The following is a 22,416-nucleotide window of genomic DNA, read 5'->3' as shown; positions in this document are numbered from 1 at the left end:
ATACACAGTGAATCCTGACATGGAGTAGCCTGCGCGTCGACATCTCCTGTGAAGAGGAGAAGTGTGACGTCATGTTACCTTGGTAGCAAAATTTCTGGATCGCCACAATAGAGCGTTTTCACATGACGTCATGGCGGCCATGTTGGTGTTCCAAAACAATGAAACGGCGGCCATGTTGGTGTACCCAGAAAATCCTCTAAGAGTTTCACTCTTTTCTCATGTAAATGCTTTCTTTTTCTCCAATAAATTAGCATAGACGCTGGCCACGTTAATAAAAACGCTCTATAGGGAGCTTAAGCAACGATGCAGGCGACGCAAAAGAGAAGTGGAAAAAAGCAATAGGTTTATATCAGCAAAACAACAACTGTGCACATGCATCACGTTTTTTTGTACGTTTTCTAGCCGCGTTGCACGACTAAGTTCACGCACCCGCTTTACGAAGTAGGAGGGCACAACGCCAAAATTTTCTTTTTCTTTTTCTTAACTTAGATTCGGTCCTTTCAGAAAATTTCGCTATCATTTGACAAATTAAATGAAATTCAATAAGATCGTCGAAGTTTGAACCATTGCGAATTCACTTTTTAAGTGATGTTTTCGGTTTGTTGTCACCCAGAAATTTTGCTACCATGGCAACGTGACGTAACGACTTCTCCTCTCTAATTCCTTTATTGCTCGAAGAAAAGGGTTAAGCTAAGTGGCATACCTTAAATGATCTGGTAGACAACCTCTCTCAAAGAACTTCTCTTTAACAATTATTCCTCGAGCCCAAATGGGCTCTGAGTCAATAGCCCATGAGGCCGAAGGCCGAATGGGCTATGGACAGAGAGGCCATGAGGGCGAGAGGAATAATTGTTTTAGTAAAATCCAACTAGTTGGTCAAAAGTATCGAGTCAAAACAACTTACGCTGACGTAATAGTTATAGCTGGACGTTAATCCTTTTCTGCTCCCCAAAAAGCTGGCGCTTTTCAATACTAGTGGGCTATAACATATAACCTTACAGTAGCTCAACCAATCAGAACGCACTGATAATAGACCGCTAGTTGGATTTTACTAATATCTAATAAACGCCCCCGCTACTAGCAATGTTAACTTTGCATCAGACGCCCCTCTCTAATAAACGCCCCCATGCACACATCCCCCCCCCTATAAGATTTACTGCAAAATACTAGTAATTACCGGTAGCAAAAAAGGAACAAAATCATTCAATTTGTTCGGTTTCTTGCCTGATGAACAATGGTTCTTTCATTGTATCTTGCTCATAGGGATAGACTAACGTTGACAACAAAGTGATCCTAAGCGGAGATTCGGATCTGTCGACGACGTTGAGATTTGAAAGAGCGATATGGATCTATAGACGGCCTAGATGTATCCATTGATGGCCTAAGTATTCCGCTTTGTTTTAAACTTTCTTGATATTTTCGAGAATAGCAGAATAAAAGCCTCCTATCAATTAAACGTTCTTTTTTTGGACCTTCAGAAGTAAATAACGCCCCGGGCGTCTATTAGGTCATTTACAGTAGACGAATTATTTGAAGGAGACTGTCGAGCGAATCGACGTTCGTCGTCGCTCTTGTGTTTAATCGAGTTTAAGGACGCTACACAGAAGGCGTGGGGTAAAGACGACCCACATCACGATGTGAGCCAAGAAGAGAAAGTGTGGTTAACTTTGGTATTTTTCTAGTTTATCGTTTCTGTAGTTGTTCTAGTACTTAAGGAGACAATGCTCTTCAAATCCCTCCAAAGATCGACCGTAATGTACTTTCAATTATTCCTTTTGAATTTTACGCATTGATTTCTAGTTTTCTTTTCTTTTCCACGGGCGGGAAAATCTAAACCGCAGTCAATGTTGATTTGATCCAATGAAATACCTGAATTAGATTATTTTAAGTGGTCTTGAGACACTGCCATATAATAATGTTCTATAAGGTGCTAGGTGGGTTAAAAGCCCAAAAAAGAACTATTTTCGATCCATAAATTTATCGCCGTTCCCAGGAGGGATAACGCGAACGTTTCTCCAGCCTCCGGAATGCTCCAAAATTGCTCCGAAACGCTCTGTACCTGAAAACTATCAATCGTTGTGACCTTTATATCTTCCAACGCAGTAATCTCAGTTGAACGAAAGTGGCTTTCTATTTCTTTCACCTGCGAGAAAGGAAGATATAAAGAGAAAAATTACCGAGGCTTCTAGGAAACACGGGTCAAATAAGAGAACAATCTTTGATCCGTCGGTCGAGACGGCTTCGAGAGACGTGTTTGTTGTTGTTATTGGCATAGATTACATTTCCCGTGCGTCCGTTCGTCTTATACAATGTGATGAATATTACGCTCGTGCTTTGATTGGTAGTTGCCCATGGCCTATTAGAGTACATACAGACACATGGATGAGATCAAAAGGAAACTTGTTTTCTTTACTTTACCATGTTTTGACGTCATCTGTGATCTGCTACTGAACAGAAGCACGGCAAAATGGAACCTTTTTGTTAGGTAGGTCATAGAAAACGTTCAAACATTTTACACTTGCCTGTCCTCGATATGAACAAAGAACAGTGATCTTTGAGGGATGTACCTCGCCCTCTTGGCAGAAGAATTTGGCAACTCTAGTTATCTCTTCAGCCTCTCGAAAATTTCGTTTGCTATGCGAAGCTTCACTTTCCCACTTGGTGTGTGTCCAGAAGTACATGCTAGACTCGACACAAGCTGGGCGTACGTTGTTTTCGACCAGCTGAATGAGGTAAAGAAATAAAGAAAAATAGGAAAGAGCCAATAAACAATATTAATTACATCGTATTATTGACGAAAAGGCTTATGTTATCTTAGCAATACACAGTGCGCGCGCATTACATGTTTAGAACGTAGTAAATGGTACCCTGGCTCTAGAGGTCCGTTCTCAAAATACCTAATATGAAATAAACCCTGCTTACGGTTTGAAAAGGCTCCCCTCGGCGCTTCACGCCTCGTTGACGCGGTTTCTCCTCGAACCATCAGTGTCAATAAGAAAAAAATATCCTCTGGAACCCAGGGTAAGTAAATGGCTACAACCTCGCACAAATCTGTTAAACACAGTCCCATCTATTTTCTTACTTTGGCGCCATACTACCATCACCTCTGAACAGAAAAAAAACCAAGACCCCTTCCAACTCTCTACTCAAAGTTGTTTTGGTCATAAAACCAACGTGTATAATTCTTGTGTTAGCCTTGATAACTTTAAAGAAAGGGGAGGGGGAGGGGGAAGACAAGTTAACAATAAGTTCATGCGTCAGCGTGCGTATGTCGAGATATTGATCACGCGGGAACTTTGGAGAGCACGAAAGAGGCGTAAGAGTTGCTCGAGGGGCAGCCGAGAGTACCTCTAGCCTTTTGAGTGCTGTCCAAACTTCCCAACTGCTCAATATCTCGACATACGCACGCTGACGCATTAACTAATTGTTTTATAACATTATCAAAGCGATCAATGCAGTGGTTAATTCAAAATTTTATTATTGTAGGGCGCGCTAAAAGCAGTACGCATCAATGTTTACGTGACTATATTTTTTTCCTCACAGTTAAGCTTATGTTTTTATCCTGAAACTGAGAGAAAGTGTACTCTGAAAAGATTGTAAAATTCATATTGAGATGCTGGAAAACTATAAATTCACATAAAAATTATTTTTGAGAGAAACAACTTCGCAAAGAATGATCTTCACACGCACAGCTTGCGGAGATGACAACAACAACAACAACACTAACCTCCTTCCCTACTATCGGCTAATAAATTCAAAAGTTTCCTCTTAAATTACCTTATAAAGCACATGGTAAACGCTTCATCGTTTACTGCTGAGATATGGAGACGTCTTGGGAGGATCGCTACGCTCACAACAATTCGAGGAATACTTTATTGACGTCATCAGCGTGCTCAATGGGAACATGTAACACGTTCGAGCTATTGAATCTGATTAGGCGAATTTTCTAGTTATGTTATAACATTCGTTTGGCGACGGTTTCCCTTTTTGGCCAGGATAACAGTAAAAAAAGGTATTTTTTGCGATGTGTCTTAACAGGTTTTATCCAATGTTGTAGCCCGCCATGAGAGTTAGGCTCGATTATCAGCCGCCCACTCAGGAGTCACCTTTGAGTTCGGGGAGGAGGGCGGGCTCATATCTGTGACCAAAGACACTTCATGAGCGTCTTTGTAGCTAACTAGCATAGAATCTGATCCGTTCTCAGGGTTTCATAAGTTTAATTCGACTCCTACGCGCCTCTGCCGAGACATGCTGGAAATTTCCTCCCTGTTTTTTTTTTTTGCAGCCAAAGCTCTCTCAAAGATAAAAAAAAAAAAATCCCAGTGTTTTCGTCGTCTCTCCAAAGAGGGAACGAGGAATGAGGCTTAATTTATTTTATGCAAGGTTAAATTCGAGCCAACGCGGCAAGCGGATTTTCTCTCTCGAGCACGTGCTCTGCGGGGTGCCCCTTTAGGTAGCAGGGCTTTTTACATGTTGCCTTACTTTTGCTTTCGTCGTGGATCATTGCGAAAATATTCTACGTCATTTTCTGCGAATCTTTGCGGATAGGGCCCACAAAATGGCTGAAAGTCGGAAAAAGTGGCGCCCAGCATGCTTTATGCATATAAGGACAAAGGATGCCCGCAGTTAGCAATACCTGTTTATGCGTTCGAAGGTTGTCATATATCTTTAATTCACGGAGTAGATCAACAAATTCATCCCTCATTCGGCACTGGAAACCCAGCTGCCTACAAGGCAGACCACAATTCCACAGTCGTTCAAACATAGACAGATCCAAATGGTGATGTTTTTTGAGTCGGTGATAGTGTACCATAGGTTTCAGTTGCTTGTGATCTCCGATCATGATCAGGTGTTGAACTGACGGCGGGATAACTGCGACCAGTTGCCCCTCTAGAATTTCCGCCGCTTCTTCCACAATCACGACAGAGGGTTTTATGTCAGCTAAAGAGAAATCAAGGGGGAAGGAGAAGTTATGGCGGCTCTGAAACACTTGCAATAATTTTTGGTTTAAACTTTAAACTAAATTGAGTCGTAATGAAAACAAAAGAAAATTTGATGAAGAAACATGAATATCACCAAAACTGTTTTTTAGTCAAAAAACGACCACAAGTTGTTCACCGATGAAGAGGTATTTGTTTCATACGATCAGTGACATGTTACCGGCTTAAACGGATTAGAAAAACTTATGTAAATAAATAGCAGAAAATTCTTTTGCCAACTGTTATGAAAGGCTTTAGCGCATAGCAAGCAAAAAAAATGCGAACAGAGGATGCAAGCTGACAAGATCAGTCTTCCCACTTTTTGTCACTTTGTGTTCTTGTTGAAACAAATAGAGGCGCTAGTTTTCCCAACATAACTTGCCTCTAGCTTAGTTGCGAAAGGCTGCAAAATGAGACTGTAATCGAACACGCAATATTAGATGTTTCTTTGCTGACAATAAATTACTAAGGTTTGAACAATGTACTATGAGATATGCTTTACCCAATAAGTTTGCCCTCATGGTCGCCCCTGTCACTGTCATGCCAATGACATGGCATCTCTTCATCACTTCAATATCTTGCTGATTTCGAACCTCCTTTAACTGATGATGTAGCTGTCAATGATATCAACAAAAAGTAACTAATTTCAGTGGTTATCTCACTACTTCCTTCCATTGACACTCTCACAATTTCATTCAAATTCAGTCAAATTGAAGGCCATGTCCATATCACAACGTTGTTTTTGTGCTGACCTTAACATAGCCGTCGTAATTTCCTGAGGACCCTGGTGAAGTGGCTAGGTCAAACCGGATTATTAACAATTATTCCTCTCGCCCTCATGGCCTCTGAGTCAATAGCCCATGAGGCCTTCGGCCTCATGGGCTATTGACTCAGAGGCCATGAGGGCGAGAGGAATAATTGTTTTAGTAAAATCCAACTAGTTGGTCAAAAATATCGAGAATAAAAAAAATTTTAGCTAGTTAACGCAAGACTTCAATCCCTTTTTTGCCGCCAAAAAACCGGCGCTTTTCGCTACTAGGGGGCTTTAACATATAGCCTAGTAGTAGCTCAACCAATCAGAACGCAGCATTGATAATAGACCACTAGTTGGATTTTACTAATAATGTATATATACGTTCGCACATTAGTCTGGACGGAGTCTAAGACCCCCTACCTGTAAATAAGCTCTGCTCACATTCTTGAACTCAGAACTGGCTTTAGAAAAGTACTTGCTTTGAAGAACGTAAACAAATTGTACTCTTCTTTGTTCTTCAAGTTCCCAAATTTTGCTTTCATTCAAAATATCTTTATAAGGCCTCAGCTCTGAAAAAAAAGAAATGTCTAAGAATGAGAAAGAAAATCGTTTTATATGCGAATCTAATGTGTACTTCGTGTTGTTCAATAAACAAGCAGTTCGTGTTCCTATCGGTATTTGACGTCACAGTGAACCCGCCTTAAGGCTAGATAGGTTCATAATCGGGGCTTACAGCGGGGGGAGCTTAATATGCGGGATTTCACGCTTTTCTTTGTGACATCACTCAGCTCCCACCTACGCCAGTGCAAAGAGGTTCTCTCTACATTATGCATATCTTTAGCGGAAAAGGACTATGGAGCGTTTTCACATGACGTCACGTCCGCCATATTGGTGTTCCAAAACAATGAAACGGCGGCCATGTTGGTGTTCCAAACCAATCCCGTGCGAGGTGAGCCTTTTTCTTAGGGACTGGTCAAAAAGTATGGGGGGGGGGGGGGGGGGGGTGGGCCGGAGCATTTGGAAATGTGGTTGATAAAAAACACATGACCCACCCTCTCCCTTCGGCACAAAAATGACTGACCCACCCCTAAAGCAAGGCTGGAAATTGCATGACCCACCCCCTAGTTAAAACATGGATGTTTGGTTTCCTCTTAATAATCCAATAAAACCTTGTTCTGTGCTTGACAAACTTTGTTGATACAGTGCCACAACCAATATCAAAATCACAGAAATCATACCTTTTACTGAAAAGACAAACGTGAAAAACTGAACATTTCTTGTTTCGATTGACGTTATGAGTCTTGTCACAAATATACAGCAAAGCAAGGGTATATTGAAATTGTCTGTCACAAGGCATATGAAAATTTCTACAAAGACAACCCATCCCTACACATGACTTGCCGGAAATGCTTAGATTAATCCTCAAAGAAAATTTCTTCCACTTCAATGGAAAGCACTACCTACAAAACCATGGAACTGCAATGGGCACAAAGACAGCAGTTCTGATTCCTTTGCCAATATTTTCACGACATATTGAAACAACTACTCTAAGCAAAACTGTCCTTAGAACAACAGTTTGGAAATTCTACATACACGATAGCTTTTCCCTATGGGACATGAGAGAACCAGAAATCAAAGCCTTCATTGAACAAGCAAACATACATCACCCAACTATTGAATTCACGGCCGAAAAATTTGACACTGAGACTGCGTTTTTAGACACGGTCGTATACAAAGGCACAAGATTCAAGGAAAAATCTATCCTTGATGCAAAGACACATTTAAACAAACGGAAAACTTCTTGCACACACATTTCACCTCGTGTCACCCTCCAAATGTTAAAAAAGGATTTGTCAAAGGAGAAGCCTTGAAAATCCTACGAAAAAACTCCTCAGAAACAACCTTTGAGGAAAATAATTCAAATTGAAAAAAACGCTTGATGGACCGAGGCTACCCACAATCTTTGATGGAAAATCTACTATCAGAAATAAAATTCACAAAAGGGAGTCTAAACCCCTAAAAAAAACAACAAGGAGGAAAAAGAAATATTGCCATTCGTGACACAATACCAGCCCTCAGGGTCTTACTATGAAGGAAGCTTGAATGAAAAAATGGACTCTTACACAAAACCAACTATAACTTCAATAAATTTTTAAAGAACCACCAATCAAAACAAAAAAGGAAAATCATCAAAGGACACGCTTGTTAGAGCCAAAAAAAAAAAGACGTTAACGGAGGGTTCCACGCCCGTATAGATGTGCGGCCTGTCACCCTTTGTTTTTTCTCGCACAACAGGTTTGTGAGTATTTTAGCAATAATTCCAGCTGGCTGTGTTTTATATAACAAGTGTAGTCAACTGTCTCGTTAGTAGTTAGTGCCTATCTATGTAATAAAATAGGGTGACCCACCCCCTAAGGGTAGCTGAAAATTGCACGACCCACCCCTTGCACAAGGCTCAAAACCTCATGACCCACCCCCTCTCTGCTCCGGCCCACCCCCCTATACTTTTTGACCAGTCCCTTATGCAAAAAACTTCTCATCTTCCAGAAAAATTTGAATAGCTGCTCGACACGTAAATGAAACCGCTGGCATTTCACTAGAATACGAATAGCCAAAGAAACCAGCACTCAAACATAACATGAGAATACTTTACCAGCGTCATCTAAGCAAACGAGGCTGCGCAAGCACTGCACAGAAAGAGGGGCTTGAGATTTCGACGAACTTTCTTCCTCTTTCGCGATGCTTTCATCCTCTTCATCCGCGATTTCTTCATCTAATGCAAGAAGTCGCTCCCTCTGCTCTACAGAAGGGTCTCTCGCGTCATTGGGATTCTCCTGCTGGTTTGTTTCTTCTTTTCTCTTTTGTTGATCACTTTCCGCCGGTCTAAAATTGACGAAAAAAGACTGAGTTTCCCAGAAACCTAAATAGATCCAAGGATCAATTTAGGTTTTGGGGAATTTGCCCACCTACCCCTCCCCTAAGCCAACATTAACGCTTACTCCTCGTTTAGGGCAGCGTGTTGGCTTAGGGGAGGGGTAGGTGGGCAGTTTCCCAGAAACCTTAAGTGATCCAAAAAGAACACCTTTGCAAAGCTGCAGATCATTTTTGTGTCTTTACCCATGCACAAAATGCTCTTGTTAAGTTATAAAGACGATATTAGAAAAAAACTTCATCAGGGAGCACTAACTATAATTAACATAGTTTTGGTGATTTTAGCAGGCACATCATGACTCGAAGAAAACTCAAGATTCGAAAACAAAACGGACCCGATAGTTTCAAGTTTCAATTCATGTCCGTCATGGCAAAAGACGACAGGAAACTATTTCAATGCCTAAATGCAGTCCTACATAACAAACCTGGACCACTATTTTTGGAATTCAGTTAACGCGAAGACACGTGTTGCTTTTTTAAAAAAGATGGCAAGAAGCGTGACAGCCCCTTTACGTCCTACTTAAGACCCGTTCACACAAGCGATTTTAAAGGCAATTTTATTACGATTTTCCGTTCTTTCAGACAGTATACATGCGATGAAAACACCTGCCGCTTTCGCATTCACTTTTATATTCCCCCGCAGAAAATCAAAGGCAGACCAAAAGACTACACATATCAATACTCCACACCAATGGTTAAAAACTTACCGATTTCCTTGCGCTGCTTTTTTCTTTTCACCAGAAAAACGATCGAACAACTTTTGACCAGGGAGCCAGTCTATCAATGCATTTTCCACGAGTTCTGCCGTACAAAAAACGTATATATGCCACATAACTTTCTAGAGAACAAGATTCTAGTATCATCGCGGAGAATGCGTGGACATCATTAACTATAAATTATCAGCGAAGCGACAAATTTGAATGCGAGTAGACGTTGAAAAGCTCAAACTAAGAAAAGATAGGGCTCAAATTGGTCAAGTAGCGCCGACGAAACTTCTTTCTTGATTTCCAAAAGCCAAATCCTAAATGCCTACGCGCGGCTTTTTTTAACGATGACAATCACTCCCCATCATCACAAACGACTTTTTTCGAAATCAAAAGTGTTAAGAGAGAATACATTAACGGTAATCACCTTCCAACACAAATTAACGATATACTGTGCAAGGAACCGACTAAATCGGTGAGCCACATACTACTACCAGCAAATTTTTCGGCGAGGGGGCTTAGGCGGCTCAGAGCTACACGGCTAATTCATAATAGTTTTGAAAGCATTTTAGGCAGGCTGAGATTGTTTTAAATGTTTACTTAGTGGGGAAAGTGGCACCAGCATTGGTTGTGAAAAACCTTAAAACGTTGCTTGATCCAAGCAGTAAATTTATCTGGAGAGATCCAAAGTTAAAAGATGAAATATATACATGTCACCATACATTTCAAAGTTTCATTAGGGCCTGACACTTTCTATCTTTAATCTTTAATCTTTAACCACAGTTCGTAACCATACATAACTGATACAAATGAACTAATACTAACATATACAATCGAACAAAAATACAAAAATGGTTAACAGGACGGTAGTAGGGGGAAACCAAATTCCCATGCTAAGACATACCCTCTATATCATGCTTTTTATGCCATTCATTTTATGCCCGCCTTTCACAAATCTTCATTCAAACTGCAGTACATCGCAAACCTTAGGGGCTTTCTTGAACTAAATTTGGCAAATGACGTAAGACTGTTCTAAAAAAGCAAGAACGATATCCCAACCTTAAATGAAGTCTTCCTCGTAACAGTTAGAATAACAGGCCATTCTCGAGTTCGAAAAACTCTCACTTTTAAAACGAAGCTTAGTGCAAAACCTTACTTGTGAAAATTGATTTGAATGAGAATAAGATTCATTTTCATATCAATGGCTTCGCACTTGACCTCGCTTTGAAACAGAGGCTTAAGGCAGCTAGCAAATGGCGGATTGATAAATGTCTTAACCTTATACCAAAGGCATCGGTTTTCTTGCTCAATGATTAACGCCACGGGTCTTCAGAAAGAGAAAAATCAAAGGCAAAAGCTTTTCACGCCTACCTTTCAGTTTTGCTTGATTTTTAGAAATGGACTGTTTGCTAATTAATTTCTCAAATTCTTCGTCTGTGATTTTCCCTTGCTTGTTGTCAACCACAAGGGACTTCAGCTGCTCTTCCGACGCTTCCTTTAGAATAAAAATTGATTGAATGTTCGTATCTTCAAGAACAAGGTATGCCTTACATATAACACAATATAAGTGTTGTTATAAAATGACAAAAATAACAACAACAACAACCTGTCTTACATTTTTTCCAGACATATTATATTTAACAATTATTCCACGAGTGTGCGTTGGACATGAGTTGGCTATAATCATCTCATATCAAACAAGCGCGAGTGGAATAAGTGTTTTATTAAAGGGACAGGTTCACGGTTCAGCGCATGCTCGTTAAGTAAAATGCTGTTTTTCTGACGGGACATGCTGTATCGTCTATGAAAGCAATACAATCATGTCATAATGTTGTCAAAGAACCAATCTGCACACTCCCCTGGCAGTCACTTGATCAACTTAGGTGCAAACAGCAGTAAATTAATCAACCATGGAATAAAACCTTCGGGTCAACAATAAATTCAACGTTGGTAGTGTTGGCATAATCCACTAATTTTCTGCGATTTTAGTACTCCTCCATCCTACTTCAGGTTACTCTGAAATACACTTCTACTTTGAAATACACTCTGAGATCACTGAGATACATATGAGTGGGATTATTAACCGACATAATTAACAATAAATTGGAAAAAAGTAATTTAATTAATGATCATGCGCTGAACAGTGAACCTGTCCCTTTAAAGACGCTCACAAAATATCGAGAATTCTTCAACGCGTTATTTGTAGAAACTACCGATTTTCAGCTTGGTTTGATTTTGAGCAAACGCGTTCAGTTACCATATTTGGAGAGCATGGTATAATGGCTCAAATGCCATCATGGCTAAGCCAATCAGAGCTCTAGAATTGCATTATCCAATGATTAAGTTTTTAATCAGTTAACTTTTTGAACGCCGACAGCTCCCTAATAATGAAAATCCCTCTGTAAGATGCACCCCTCACTTAAAAACCCTATCTCCACAAAACAACTGACAAAGGAGGATCTATGAATTTCTCTAGAATGTAAGGCGAACACTCAGACACTCCTCTGAAAATCTTAGAAGGTGAGCGTGATTTAAACTCTAACGTTTGAGGTGACGTGACGCAATGCTCTATCCAAATGAAAAAAGTCACGCTAACTGGCCAAGCAGATCAATTGTAAAAAATGGGGAATAAATCACATGTATGAGAGCTACTTTAGCGTTCCTTTTTCCCAAACTCCCTTAGCAGAGCGCGACAAAAGTGCTGTCGGATAACCCTAAGCTATGGAGTGACTTGTCGTACTAGCATGTTTAAATTATAAGTTGTCCGTAAGTGAAAATCAGGTTCGGTAGGCCTGAATGACTTCCCCAGGCTAGTAAACTTCAACAACAGCTTGCCCGAAGGATCAATCTCACAATGTTTTAGTCCCGTGACTTCTTACCTTTAAGAACATGTCTGCACTGAAGCGGCTGGAAGTTCTGAGTTTCTCAAACGCCTGCCTGACTTTAGGCTGCAATGCCCATATTTGTCCAAGCACCTTTCTCTTTTGGTTGTAAAGTCCTGGTTTGCGATTCACACCTTGCTGTACTCTCTTGAGTACGACGAGAAAAGAAGAAAGTAAGAGTTAAAGAATGCTACCCTGTTTTGTGTGTCAAGCCTTTCTAGCAGTCCAAGGTCGTATTCTGTCGATCTCTTTTTATAGAATGTCACCAAGCAGTCATAATTCTAGTCTCACTTTGTTTATCGCGCAAGAACGCTTTCAATCATTCTAAGTCTCGTAAAACCTTTCTGTGCCTAAAAATCAACAACATGCAGGGTTTAACACCTTAGAAGTGTCTGGTATACCCAGGTTTTCTCTTATCCGTTTTTCATCTTAACGGAAACCTTGACTTCTTTTACATTTTGAGTGGGATCCACAGTCAACTCTTCTTATAGCGGACACTGTAAGGACCTCGAGTTTGTGTCCTCATTAGCGAGAGTCCGTAATAGCGGGAGTTTATTTTAGTCCAGCAAACATGTGTAATTTGTTTTTGACGGGGATTTACCTACTGTCCGTTTTATCGGGTGTAGCGGGGTGTCCGCAAGACGAGAGTTGACTGTATTGGGGATGATCCAAAAAGCCTCTAGATTTTAACAAACCTCTCTCAACAAACACTTCTTCAGTTCGTCTCCAGCATCCTCATTCCACCTTCCAACTCGCACAATCCTTACATCATGAGAAGAAACTTTCCTAAGACATTCTTTCAAAAAATTGTCTAAAGCATGATTCTTATAAGTCACAACCTATAAGCAAATTGCAAACAGATATAGCGTTAACAATTAAATACAGTGAAACCTCTACTAAGCAGACACCTTCGGGAACTCCACAAGTGTCCGCTTAATAGAGGTTCAAAATAATTTCGCAATGTTTGTGAACGATTTTAATCGTAGAAACAACTGAAGCTCTCAGAGTCGTTAAAGAACAGAAGAAACACCAAAACGCGAGAGGAAACAAATGGCGGCCAGGGCTGTGTAATATGAGATCCTCAAAGAAAATCCTCGTAACTTTTTCGCCGCACATACGAATGTCACGAAACTTGCTGAGACAATAGATCAAGACAAAGAGTATCTTTATTCGTATTTATCCGGGCTGTAATCGTAAATTTTCGGATAAAAGTCGCTAAGGAAAGGATTTTGACCAATCAGAACCTCGGATTTTCGTGTCATAAGCCAATTATGCAAATGAATGCCTGGCATACCAGAGCCGTTAGCGCCAGCTGCCTTACACACCGCGCTACTTAACATTCAACGGTGACTCTGTCTGCTCTGTAATTTGATAAAGTTCCATGTCGTTAAGGAAACTAAGGAAGCTGTGCTTTACTTTTTGCAGGACTTTTAGGTGAACTTTTGACAGCTAAATGTATTGATTTATCTTTATTGATCGACTGCAGTACGTATTTCAAGGACGTAATCCGATACTACTAATGTCAATTCAGTCCGGTGTCCGCTTAATGGAGGCTTTCAACAATTGAAATTAGCCAAGTACAATTTATTTCAGTGTCCGCGTCTGCTTAACAGAGGTGTCTGCTGAATAGGGGTTCGTTGTAAAGGAAAATATAAGACGTTAATTTCGGGACGCGCTTAGTGTCCGCTTAATAGAAGATCTCCACTTAATTGGGGGTCCGCTTAATAGAGGTTTCGCTGGACAATATTTCGTATTGGCAGTAAGAAGGAGACGAAGTGGATAGAAAACGTAAACTGGGGTCTCACCAAATCACAAATACCTGAAATACCAAATAAATCTCCAACGCGCACTGTTAATCAGGAGAAGCGAAGCATAAGTAAAATATAAAAAAGTTCAGTTACTAAATTTTGGCATGTAATTTGTCCCACATTTAGATGTTATGCTCTTTCCAAGCCCAAATATATTTTGTTCTACTTTTAATTTTCCCTTTTAATTCAGATAGACGACTTTGACAACAAACTTCTCAACGCGAGCGATTGGCCATCATGCTCATTGCGGGAAATAACATTATTTGTAAACGCAGCGTCATATAAACCCTCTTATGTTGAGCTGAGCGCTCGGGGGAGTGGCTTGTGATGGTCTAAGAAATACTTTGATGATGGAAAATAAGAAGTAACGAAACGAATTTCTTAAGTACAACCCAGTACTGTTATCTGGTATTGAAATTCGCTTATACAAATAATCTTACCAAGATGGGTCCATGGTCTTGAGGTACCTTCATAGACAAAAGAAGCTGAACTAAAGTCACACCCACAAAAGACTTTCCAGTTCCTGGCGGTCCCTGTGAACATTGCATGACAATGTCAATCATTTCAGTTTAATTTGTATCATCCTAAAAGAGCTGTGTCACGAAATTTATCAAAATTCAAAGGGTGGGAGCTGCCACCAAATTGACTGGAACATAAAAATAACCGCCCAAAATGTTAAAAGAAGGTAGACATAAGATAGAAAATATAAAGGAAGCACGGATGGACAAACTTGGAGAAGAATGAAAAGAATTCAATTGTGGTGTATGAATAAAGTGGAACCCGGTTATTACGGACACCAAGGGGACATACCATAGTGTCTGTATTATCCGGGTGTCCGTATTAAGCGGGCTCTCAGAGAAAACGTCAGGAACACATGTTTTATCAATATAAAGACCAAAGCCGACAGTTTTACGAGAAAACGTTTAAATTCTTAACTGTAACCGTAACAAGTTCATTCTAAAGAAACTTCACGATCATTTATCGTAGTCCCCGAGTAAAATCTTTTAAGTATCGTGGTATTGTTATTTCAAAGCAGGCACCACAGTGGCTCCATTTGAAAAAGTCTGTGACTTTGCTTTAAGAGCAATGACTGCAACAAAAAGCCAAGGAAGTGAAACGTGTGAAACAGGAGGCAGAAAACTTTATTGAAGGACAATACGAAGAACGAGAGTCAAACACCAGAAGAAAGACAGACTGTTCAAAATCAAATATGTCACGCTACTTTGTTACTGTTTTTTCAGTACTGAAAAAAAAAAATTATTCACCCGTAAAAGTCTGTCATTATTTGAACGGGTGCAACGTCTACAATTATCACATAATTGTGACAGTGAAAATAGACAGTGTGAAGATAACCAGTGTCCGTAAAGCGGGGCTGACAATATATGAGAGTTTGTGACTCGGGACACATATAAAGCGGGTTAATTTTAGAGAAAATATATGAGCTTTTTGTCGGGACAAACGAAACTGTCCGTATAAAGCGGGTGTCCTTATTAAGCGGGTGTCCATAGAGCGGGGTTCCACTGTACTCGTTGGCCTAAAAGTTCTTCAAAGTTAATTTCTGTTGTTTAAAGCGTTTAAAAAACATTCATTGGAGACATATTTGACACGAAGCTGTGATTTTGGCATAAAGTCCACCGTAATTAGGACCTTGCGCTACAAAAACCGCGAGGACAATGAAAATGTTACTGAAAAACTGACTTCAATTTCACGTTCATTCACTTTTCTTCTTCGCCCTTTCAAACAAGTCTTTTCAATCAAAATCAGCCTCTCGGGATGTTCGGAAGACAACGCTGCGATTGTGAAGCTGAATGGATGAACAATTTCTTTCAGATAGGTATGGGACATTGCTTGCGCGCGTCTAAGGCTCCCAAGCCTAGGGCCCTCCACTACTACAAACTTTAAAATAGAATCCTGAAAACCACAAGTACCTGAATCAAAATCACTCTATGTTTTAGAGCCATCGCAATTGCGGCCAGCTGAGTTTCATCAGGCTTGGTTTCGCTAGAACTTATATTCAGCCGCAGATCTTCAAAATCCTTAATGAGGCTGTGACTAAACTTTGCGAGTGCTTCCTTTTTGTAGATAATTTCCCAGTCTGGAGGATGTTTAATTTTGCCGATGTACTCTGGAGGGCCCACTTCCTGTCTTGAGTCTGGATAAACCAGGAATTCCTTGAACGGAACATGGTCTGAAAAAAAAAAAAAAAAAAAAAAAGAAAACATTCGTAGGGTTTTTCAGGATGATTGATTTATGAACCTTTCAAAATGTGCTTAAGTAAGAGCAACTTCAATTAACAAACGATAGAAGCGAAAAGCAGAGCAAATTACTCGCAAACTGGAAGCACAATTAAACATCAAAGTTGAAACGGCCTGACTTCCTAAAATCAAGCTGATCTACTTACAGCTCGAGAGAATTTCTCTACCATCACAAATGGAATCATTACGCCAGTAAACCAGTAATATTTTCTTTTTTCTTCTTGTTTTTTTTTTTTAAAGTTCGATCTACTCTTATCAAAAAACCTCTTCAAAGTATCATACCTTGTTCATGAGCTTACTGGTCCAACAAGTAATAGGTCTGAGAATGATCAGAAAGCGTGTCGTATCACAGTTACAATGACGCGAGCATGTCTTATCTAAGACGAGAACAGCTCGTATAAATGGTTCGCGTCTTATTTCTGTTCTTGACTCGTTTTCATGTGAATGTTGCCCTTAGCAACGGCAATCCAACGTGGCCCGCCAAAAATTAACGCATGCGTACTATGCGTGCGCGTCTTATGTAAGACGCGAAGGTCATTTATACGAAGTTTTTCTCGTCTTAGCTAAGACGCGTCTTATCTAAGAACAGGTGTTAAGGGCTGTTCTAAAATAAGACGCGTCTTAGCTAAGCCGCGTCTTATTCAGACGAAATGGGCCGTTTATACGGAAAGTTCGCGTCTTATTTAGGACGCGTCTTATGTAAGACGCGCCTTATTTTTCCTCGTATAAATGGCCCTAATAAGTCTTGGTTTCATTTCAGATTGCATTTGGTTGGAAACGAAAGGCGCAAGATCTTTTTTGCAGCCAATCATAAGGGAAGCAAAGAAAAGAAAGCAATGGCAAGGTCACATGACATCGAACAATAAAACTGTTTCCCGCCAAAAATCTCTGGGCGGGTACCACGGTAACTGTAACATCTAAGGATACCGAAGAAATGTCACCCGCGAATATTGGTCGCTTTGAGATTACTCTCATAAATTTGTAGATAAAAAAGTTTCTTTCTTGGGTGATACTTTACAAAACACTCAATGACTGGTCTCGAGGGAAACAGTTCATTTGTTTCCCGAGAATAGACCTTTTAACCGATAAGGCGGCCATATTGAATTAATTGGATTTATGGAGTATTATGGGATGCCCAGGGGGCATGAGCATGATCTGATATACTCGCATAAGTATTTAAGTGCGCTTTTCGGGCCAATTTTTCTTTAAGTTTTCCTAGGAAAAGATTATAATGGGAGAAAAAGGTCGTTGTGCCGTGTTTGGATGTAATAATGATCGCCTTTTTTCCGAGAAATATACATTGAAGTTCTCTTTTTGCCCGGAAAGTGCTCGTAAATACTGAGCGAGTGCCCCCTGGGCATCCCATAATACTCCTTAAATCTAATAAATTCCTCATGGCCGCCGTATCGGTAAAAAGGTAATACCTCTGTGTTGGAGAATTTCCATGGCTGGAGCATAGGAGACATAAAAGGTTTGACTTTCAGCCATGAATGCTCTGATTTCTAGAATGCAAACACACATGTAAAAAGTTAAATGATTTTTGTTGAATATTTGACAGAGAGAGGAAAACTGACGTAGGTTGAGAAGAATACCCTATGAAAAGACGAGAACCGTCAAACAACCCCACATGGCATAAGTTAGGCTAATTGGTGACTAGAAAAAGATTTCAATTCCACGTTTATTAACGTCCCTGTTTTTCAAAAATCTTTCTCTATTCGCAGGTGTATAATCGATGTCATAAACATAACCTTACTTTTGTTCGTAAGTTCCTGCATCTTTGCAATAAACTGTGGCTCGGACATCGTATTTCCCTTTTCGCAAAGGGTTATTCCTACAATCCTGAAATAAATGACAGAAATTCATTATACTCGCAAAGTGAAAGGCATGCACTCATTGCCTCTGAGAAACATTCAAATGCTTTATTCATTTGTTCTCTGAAATAAACGGTATTCGGCAGCGGGAACCTCGCATGTTAGTTAAATTTAATACATTTTCACCACTAATGTAGTTCACCGCCCTTTTTCCGTGGGGCTGGTCAAGTGTCTAGGACATTTGGTCAGCTTTGCTAGATGTCTGGCGAACTTAAGGTGATGTTACACGGGACGATTCGCAACGACCATTTTAAGTGACAGTACTACAACATTGATGCAACATTGTTTTGAATGGTTGCAGCATTTTTGCAACATTGCAAAGACTGCCTTTAAAATAAAGAGAATTCGGTCTGACGAATCGCCACACCAATTGCTGCAATTTAGTTTCTGAAAAATCCTTGAAATTCTATAAATAATCGATTCACGAACCTTTCAGCCGGTAAAGTCCTTTTGCGAGTTCTCGTCTAAGTTTGGTGAAAACAATAATCAAAGTTGGGTGAATTTCCCACTTTCAATCATTTTCGCACATAACTGTATATTCCAACCTTAACACACGAAAACGAGGTACCCCGGCGCGAACAACTTTGTACAGGCTAAAAACTATGCCGGAAACAAACCACTGACCGCTTGCAGGGTAGAAAGAGATGTTCCCCTTTTTAAAATCTATTCTTTCTTTCTGTTTTTGTGTTTTATTGTATATATCCACTCCTTACTTTATTATAAAATAATTGATTGACCTCGCAAAGCACATGAGGGGTTGGAAGATACAATTGTTTCTAAAAAAAAATTCTCCACGCTTAGGAACAAACCTCTCATCAGCAAAGTGTTTTTCTACCACGGCCCAAACAGGTTCTTCAAAAAAGCCATCCAATGAAATACACAAGAGACTGCCATGCATGAGCCATTCTACGTTCCTAAGTAGATAAGAAAGAATGCGAGATCGAAAAATTACTGCACCATGACAGGGTATGGAGATGTCCAATAATAGGTGTTGTGCGGAAAGGTATACATACAGGGCGAACAGAGAATCAAGAGGGATAAAGGGCCGCGCCCACAACTTTCGAGGTGAGGGTGTGCCGGCGATAAAGAGTTGTTTTGGATTGCCGAGGATGTATTCGGAACTTAAACCTATAAAATATTGCTGAAGGTTACATAATACAAAGCATTGTTTACTGATAATTTGGAAAAAAATAGCTTTGTATTTTGTTATATATAGACACGAGTATTTTACTCGAAAATATACCACTCGTAAAATTCATAAAAACTACATCCGGGACCCGAGTGGTTGATTTTCCATAGTTTATCGATGATGTAATTTCAGTAATTTCCCTCTATTATTTTATCGATGTCTTTTTGTCTATATAATAAAAAGAACATTACACGGCGGCTTGAAGATACGAATTTTATTTTCTCGTGGAAAAGAAAATATTTTACTTACTCGCTGCGCTCGTTCGTAAAATATTGTTTTTCCACTCGAATATAAAATTCATATCTTGGCACCACCGTGTAATATCCTCTATTTAATCAACTTACTCGCTGTCACGACCTTCTTGTGAATCTGGCAATTCATACTCCAGCGTAATTAGCATAACAGTTGGAGAATTTTCATGGCGGGTAGAACATCCTCGAAGAGAAACTCTGAAAGAGAGGTAATGAAGTTAACATCTACTGCATTTGACCCTCCAAACATAGAGTGGCGATGTGAAAGTCGAACTCTCTCGGATTTTCTCTAAAATTTTAACGACGTCGCCGTTTTCACAAAACTCCGCATCCTTCTCGGAAATTTACAAAACACGCTTTTATATCAGATAATTTATTTCTTATTATAACAAGCCGTTGTTATCTAATGGAAACATATGACACCAAAATAGCATGTGAAGCCTTTTTTCTGGACAAGGTTTTTCAACCTTGAAATTTTTACCAATTAGTACCTATTAAATACTTACACCTGAAAATTGCATTATATTGACGTAACATTAAAAAAAACTACTAATAAAAAGGAAAAAGAAAGGAAAGAGAAGACAAGAGTTAAAACCTACAAAAAAAATCGCAGTATTAACGTGTAAGTATGAGTCAAATAAGTGTGGCCAAATACTTTCCAGCCAGTGCAAACTTAACCTCTGTACGGCCACGCCTTTCTTTGCTGTTCTAGAAGCCCCTAAAGCTCAGGTTAGTTTTCAAAGTATCAACTGCATTATATATGAAGTGATTAAGAATGCGAGTGTTAATGTCTCTCTATGAGCAAATTATATTTATGTCCTGACAAGTGCGCAATCAAACGCAAGGGTAATCAACTGAAACGATGTTTTAAATTGATGCCCTATAGATTAGTTTCAACAGGAACTGCAACATCGTTTTATTTTCTAACGTTTTATGGTAGATTTCAAGTGTAAATTAATCATCTACGTGCAAGCTTTAAAAAAACGAATGTCTCATTCGTACCTGTACATTGTCAAGTCTTTTGAGCTAGATGCTTGCCCATACTCAACGAACTCACTGATTCCTTTCCTGAGTTTGTAAAAGCATTCTTCTCGAAGAAGTCTGAAATAGGTGTTCAAGTAATCCTCCTCTGATTCATAGTTACCCTTTTCCCGGATCACTGGCAAATCACTAGTCTTCAAGCCTACTAATAAACAAACAATATAGACCAAAGTAATCTCTCCATTCAGAGGTCAATTAAAAAAAACGGTTACAAGTGAGTGTAATTTGCAAGGGAAGCTATTACTTTCAGACAACAGCTACATTGACCAAGAGGGTCCCCAGTGGGATTTGAAATTTGACTCTTTTGAAGGCAAAAATTCCGAACTACAGGTATTGAGAAAAAAGGGGGGACAAAATTGGGATTGTTATAATTGTAATGTTATATTGTGGTTAAATTAAGATCTAGGAATTGAGTAGACTTGCTAAAACGTCCGTTTTATTGTTTTCGTTTTTAGTCAGGAGAAATAACTCAAAAAAAGTTGACTTTGCGGGCACAAATGACATTCTAAAGCACCAAGATACACGAACACTAAGAAAATAAAAAATAAAAAAATAAATTTGTGATCTGCACTATCCTGAACGTCGTGAAATATACTCTGAAATGGACTATTAACAAAGACTAATTTACAATGAACCTGGCATGAAAAAAACATTGGACCAGGTTAAAGGCAACAGTTTAAACATATATAGCCAACAAAAAATATGAAAATTTTTAAATTTTAAAGGATTATGGATTAAGTTAAGGTGAGATGAAGAGATTGAGAGCTCCATTGGGGCTCCTAAAGTGTGAGTATACTTACTTGGTCTGAATATCTCCTCTGTGACTGGTATTAAGGACAGTTCCTTCCATGGTAACTTATCAACATCTTTTTGAGCCCCAGGTACTTCTGAAGCAATTATTGAACACATCTTTGAAAGGAATGCTATGGCTGAATGTCCACTCTCCTTTGCTTCACGTTCACTGGAGCCGGAGTCCCTGACTAAATTATGAGCAAGGTCTGTTGCCATGGGCAACACCTGTAAACCCGAGGCAGGAACAGCAGTGATGACATGTTCTAAGATCTGCTGAACCATACTGTTTAAAAACATATAGAATAGCAGTTAATATAAAAGAAAAAATTAGACAATTGAAGCTGACTCCTTGCAACCTGTCTTGCAGATGACCAGCTTTAGTTACGACCACCTTTATCAAACCCTGTTTGAACTGTAACTTAAATTTTGAAAAGAAAAGCTCTCATGAGCGACTGCACCTGTAAGCAACCGTGGCCACTACTTGGGATAACCCAACTGGGCATTTTCTTTGTTTTTAAGCTTTTGTAACTGACCACTCAGAGTCTTCTTCATGTAAATCAACCCCAGTGGTGGGGGGGGAGGGGGGGGGTAAGGGGTACTCCCATACATTACCTATACGGGTATGTGCCGCCCAAAGGGGTTGTGATTTTGAAGCTCCTGATTTAGAACAGGGTATCCATTTCAGAGGCGTTTTCTAGAACGGGGTATAATATTAAGAACGCACAAAAGCTCCACTTTTGTAAGCAGCCATTTGAAAGTATTCAAGGACAGATTGCTTTTAAAAATAGGGTTCAATGCGTTAACAAGCAAACCGTTGTACTCTTGTTGCACCCTAGAACGGAGTATAAAAAAATTGGCCCATTTCTAGAACGGGGTATCAGTTTTACGGCGAATTCTAGAACAGGGTATAAAAAATTGGCCCATTTCTACAACGGGGTATCAATTTTAGGGGAAAATTT

General features: G+C 39.7%; 1 protein-coding gene across 1 annotated transcript in view; it reads right to left on the bottom strand.

Moving 5' to 3' along the window:
- Nucleotides 1-22,416, bottom strand: part of LOC140953577 (NFX1-type zinc finger-containing protein 1-like) — a 38,445-nt gene that overhangs the window by 12,793 nt on the left and 3,236 nt on the right. Inside the window, exons 4-21 of the mRNA XM_073402992.1 lie at nt 21,466-21,740; nt 20,627-20,807; nt 19,718-19,822; nt 18,994-19,098; nt 18,067-18,152; nt 17,738-17,815; nt 15,987-16,246; nt 14,499-14,591; nt 12,946-13,089; nt 12,248-12,397; nt 10,740-10,863; nt 9,372-9,465; nt 8,387-8,616; nt 6,154-6,302; nt 5,482-5,593; nt 4,637-4,941; nt 2,523-2,723; nt 2,060-2,143 (exon numbers count right to left, since the gene is read on the bottom strand). Of these exons, the coding sequence (XP_073259093.1) occupies nt 2,060-2,143; nt 2,523-2,723; nt 4,637-4,941; nt 5,482-5,593; nt 6,154-6,302; nt 8,387-8,616; nt 9,372-9,465; nt 10,740-10,863; nt 12,248-12,397; nt 12,946-13,089; nt 14,499-14,591; nt 15,987-16,246; nt 17,738-17,815; nt 18,067-18,152; nt 18,994-19,098; nt 19,718-19,822; nt 20,627-20,807; nt 21,466-21,740 (2,776 nt within the window). The remainder of the gene's footprint in view (nt 1-2,059; nt 2,144-2,522; nt 2,724-4,636; nt 4,942-5,481; nt 5,594-6,153; nt 6,303-8,386; nt 8,617-9,371; nt 9,466-10,739; nt 10,864-12,247; nt 12,398-12,945; nt 13,090-14,498; nt 14,592-15,986; nt 16,247-17,737; nt 17,816-18,066; nt 18,153-18,993; nt 19,099-19,717; nt 19,823-20,626; nt 20,808-21,465; nt 21,741-22,416) is intronic.

This window comes from Porites lutea, chromosome 12 (assembly GCF_958299795.1).
Source record: "Porites lutea chromosome 12, jaPorLute2.1, whole genome shotgun sequence".
NCBI classification, from domain to species: domain Eukaryota; kingdom Metazoa; phylum Cnidaria; class Anthozoa; order Scleractinia; family Poritidae; genus Porites; species Porites lutea.
Note: the sequence above shows the minus strand (reverse complement) of the source record. Positions and strands in the feature narration are given on the sequence as shown.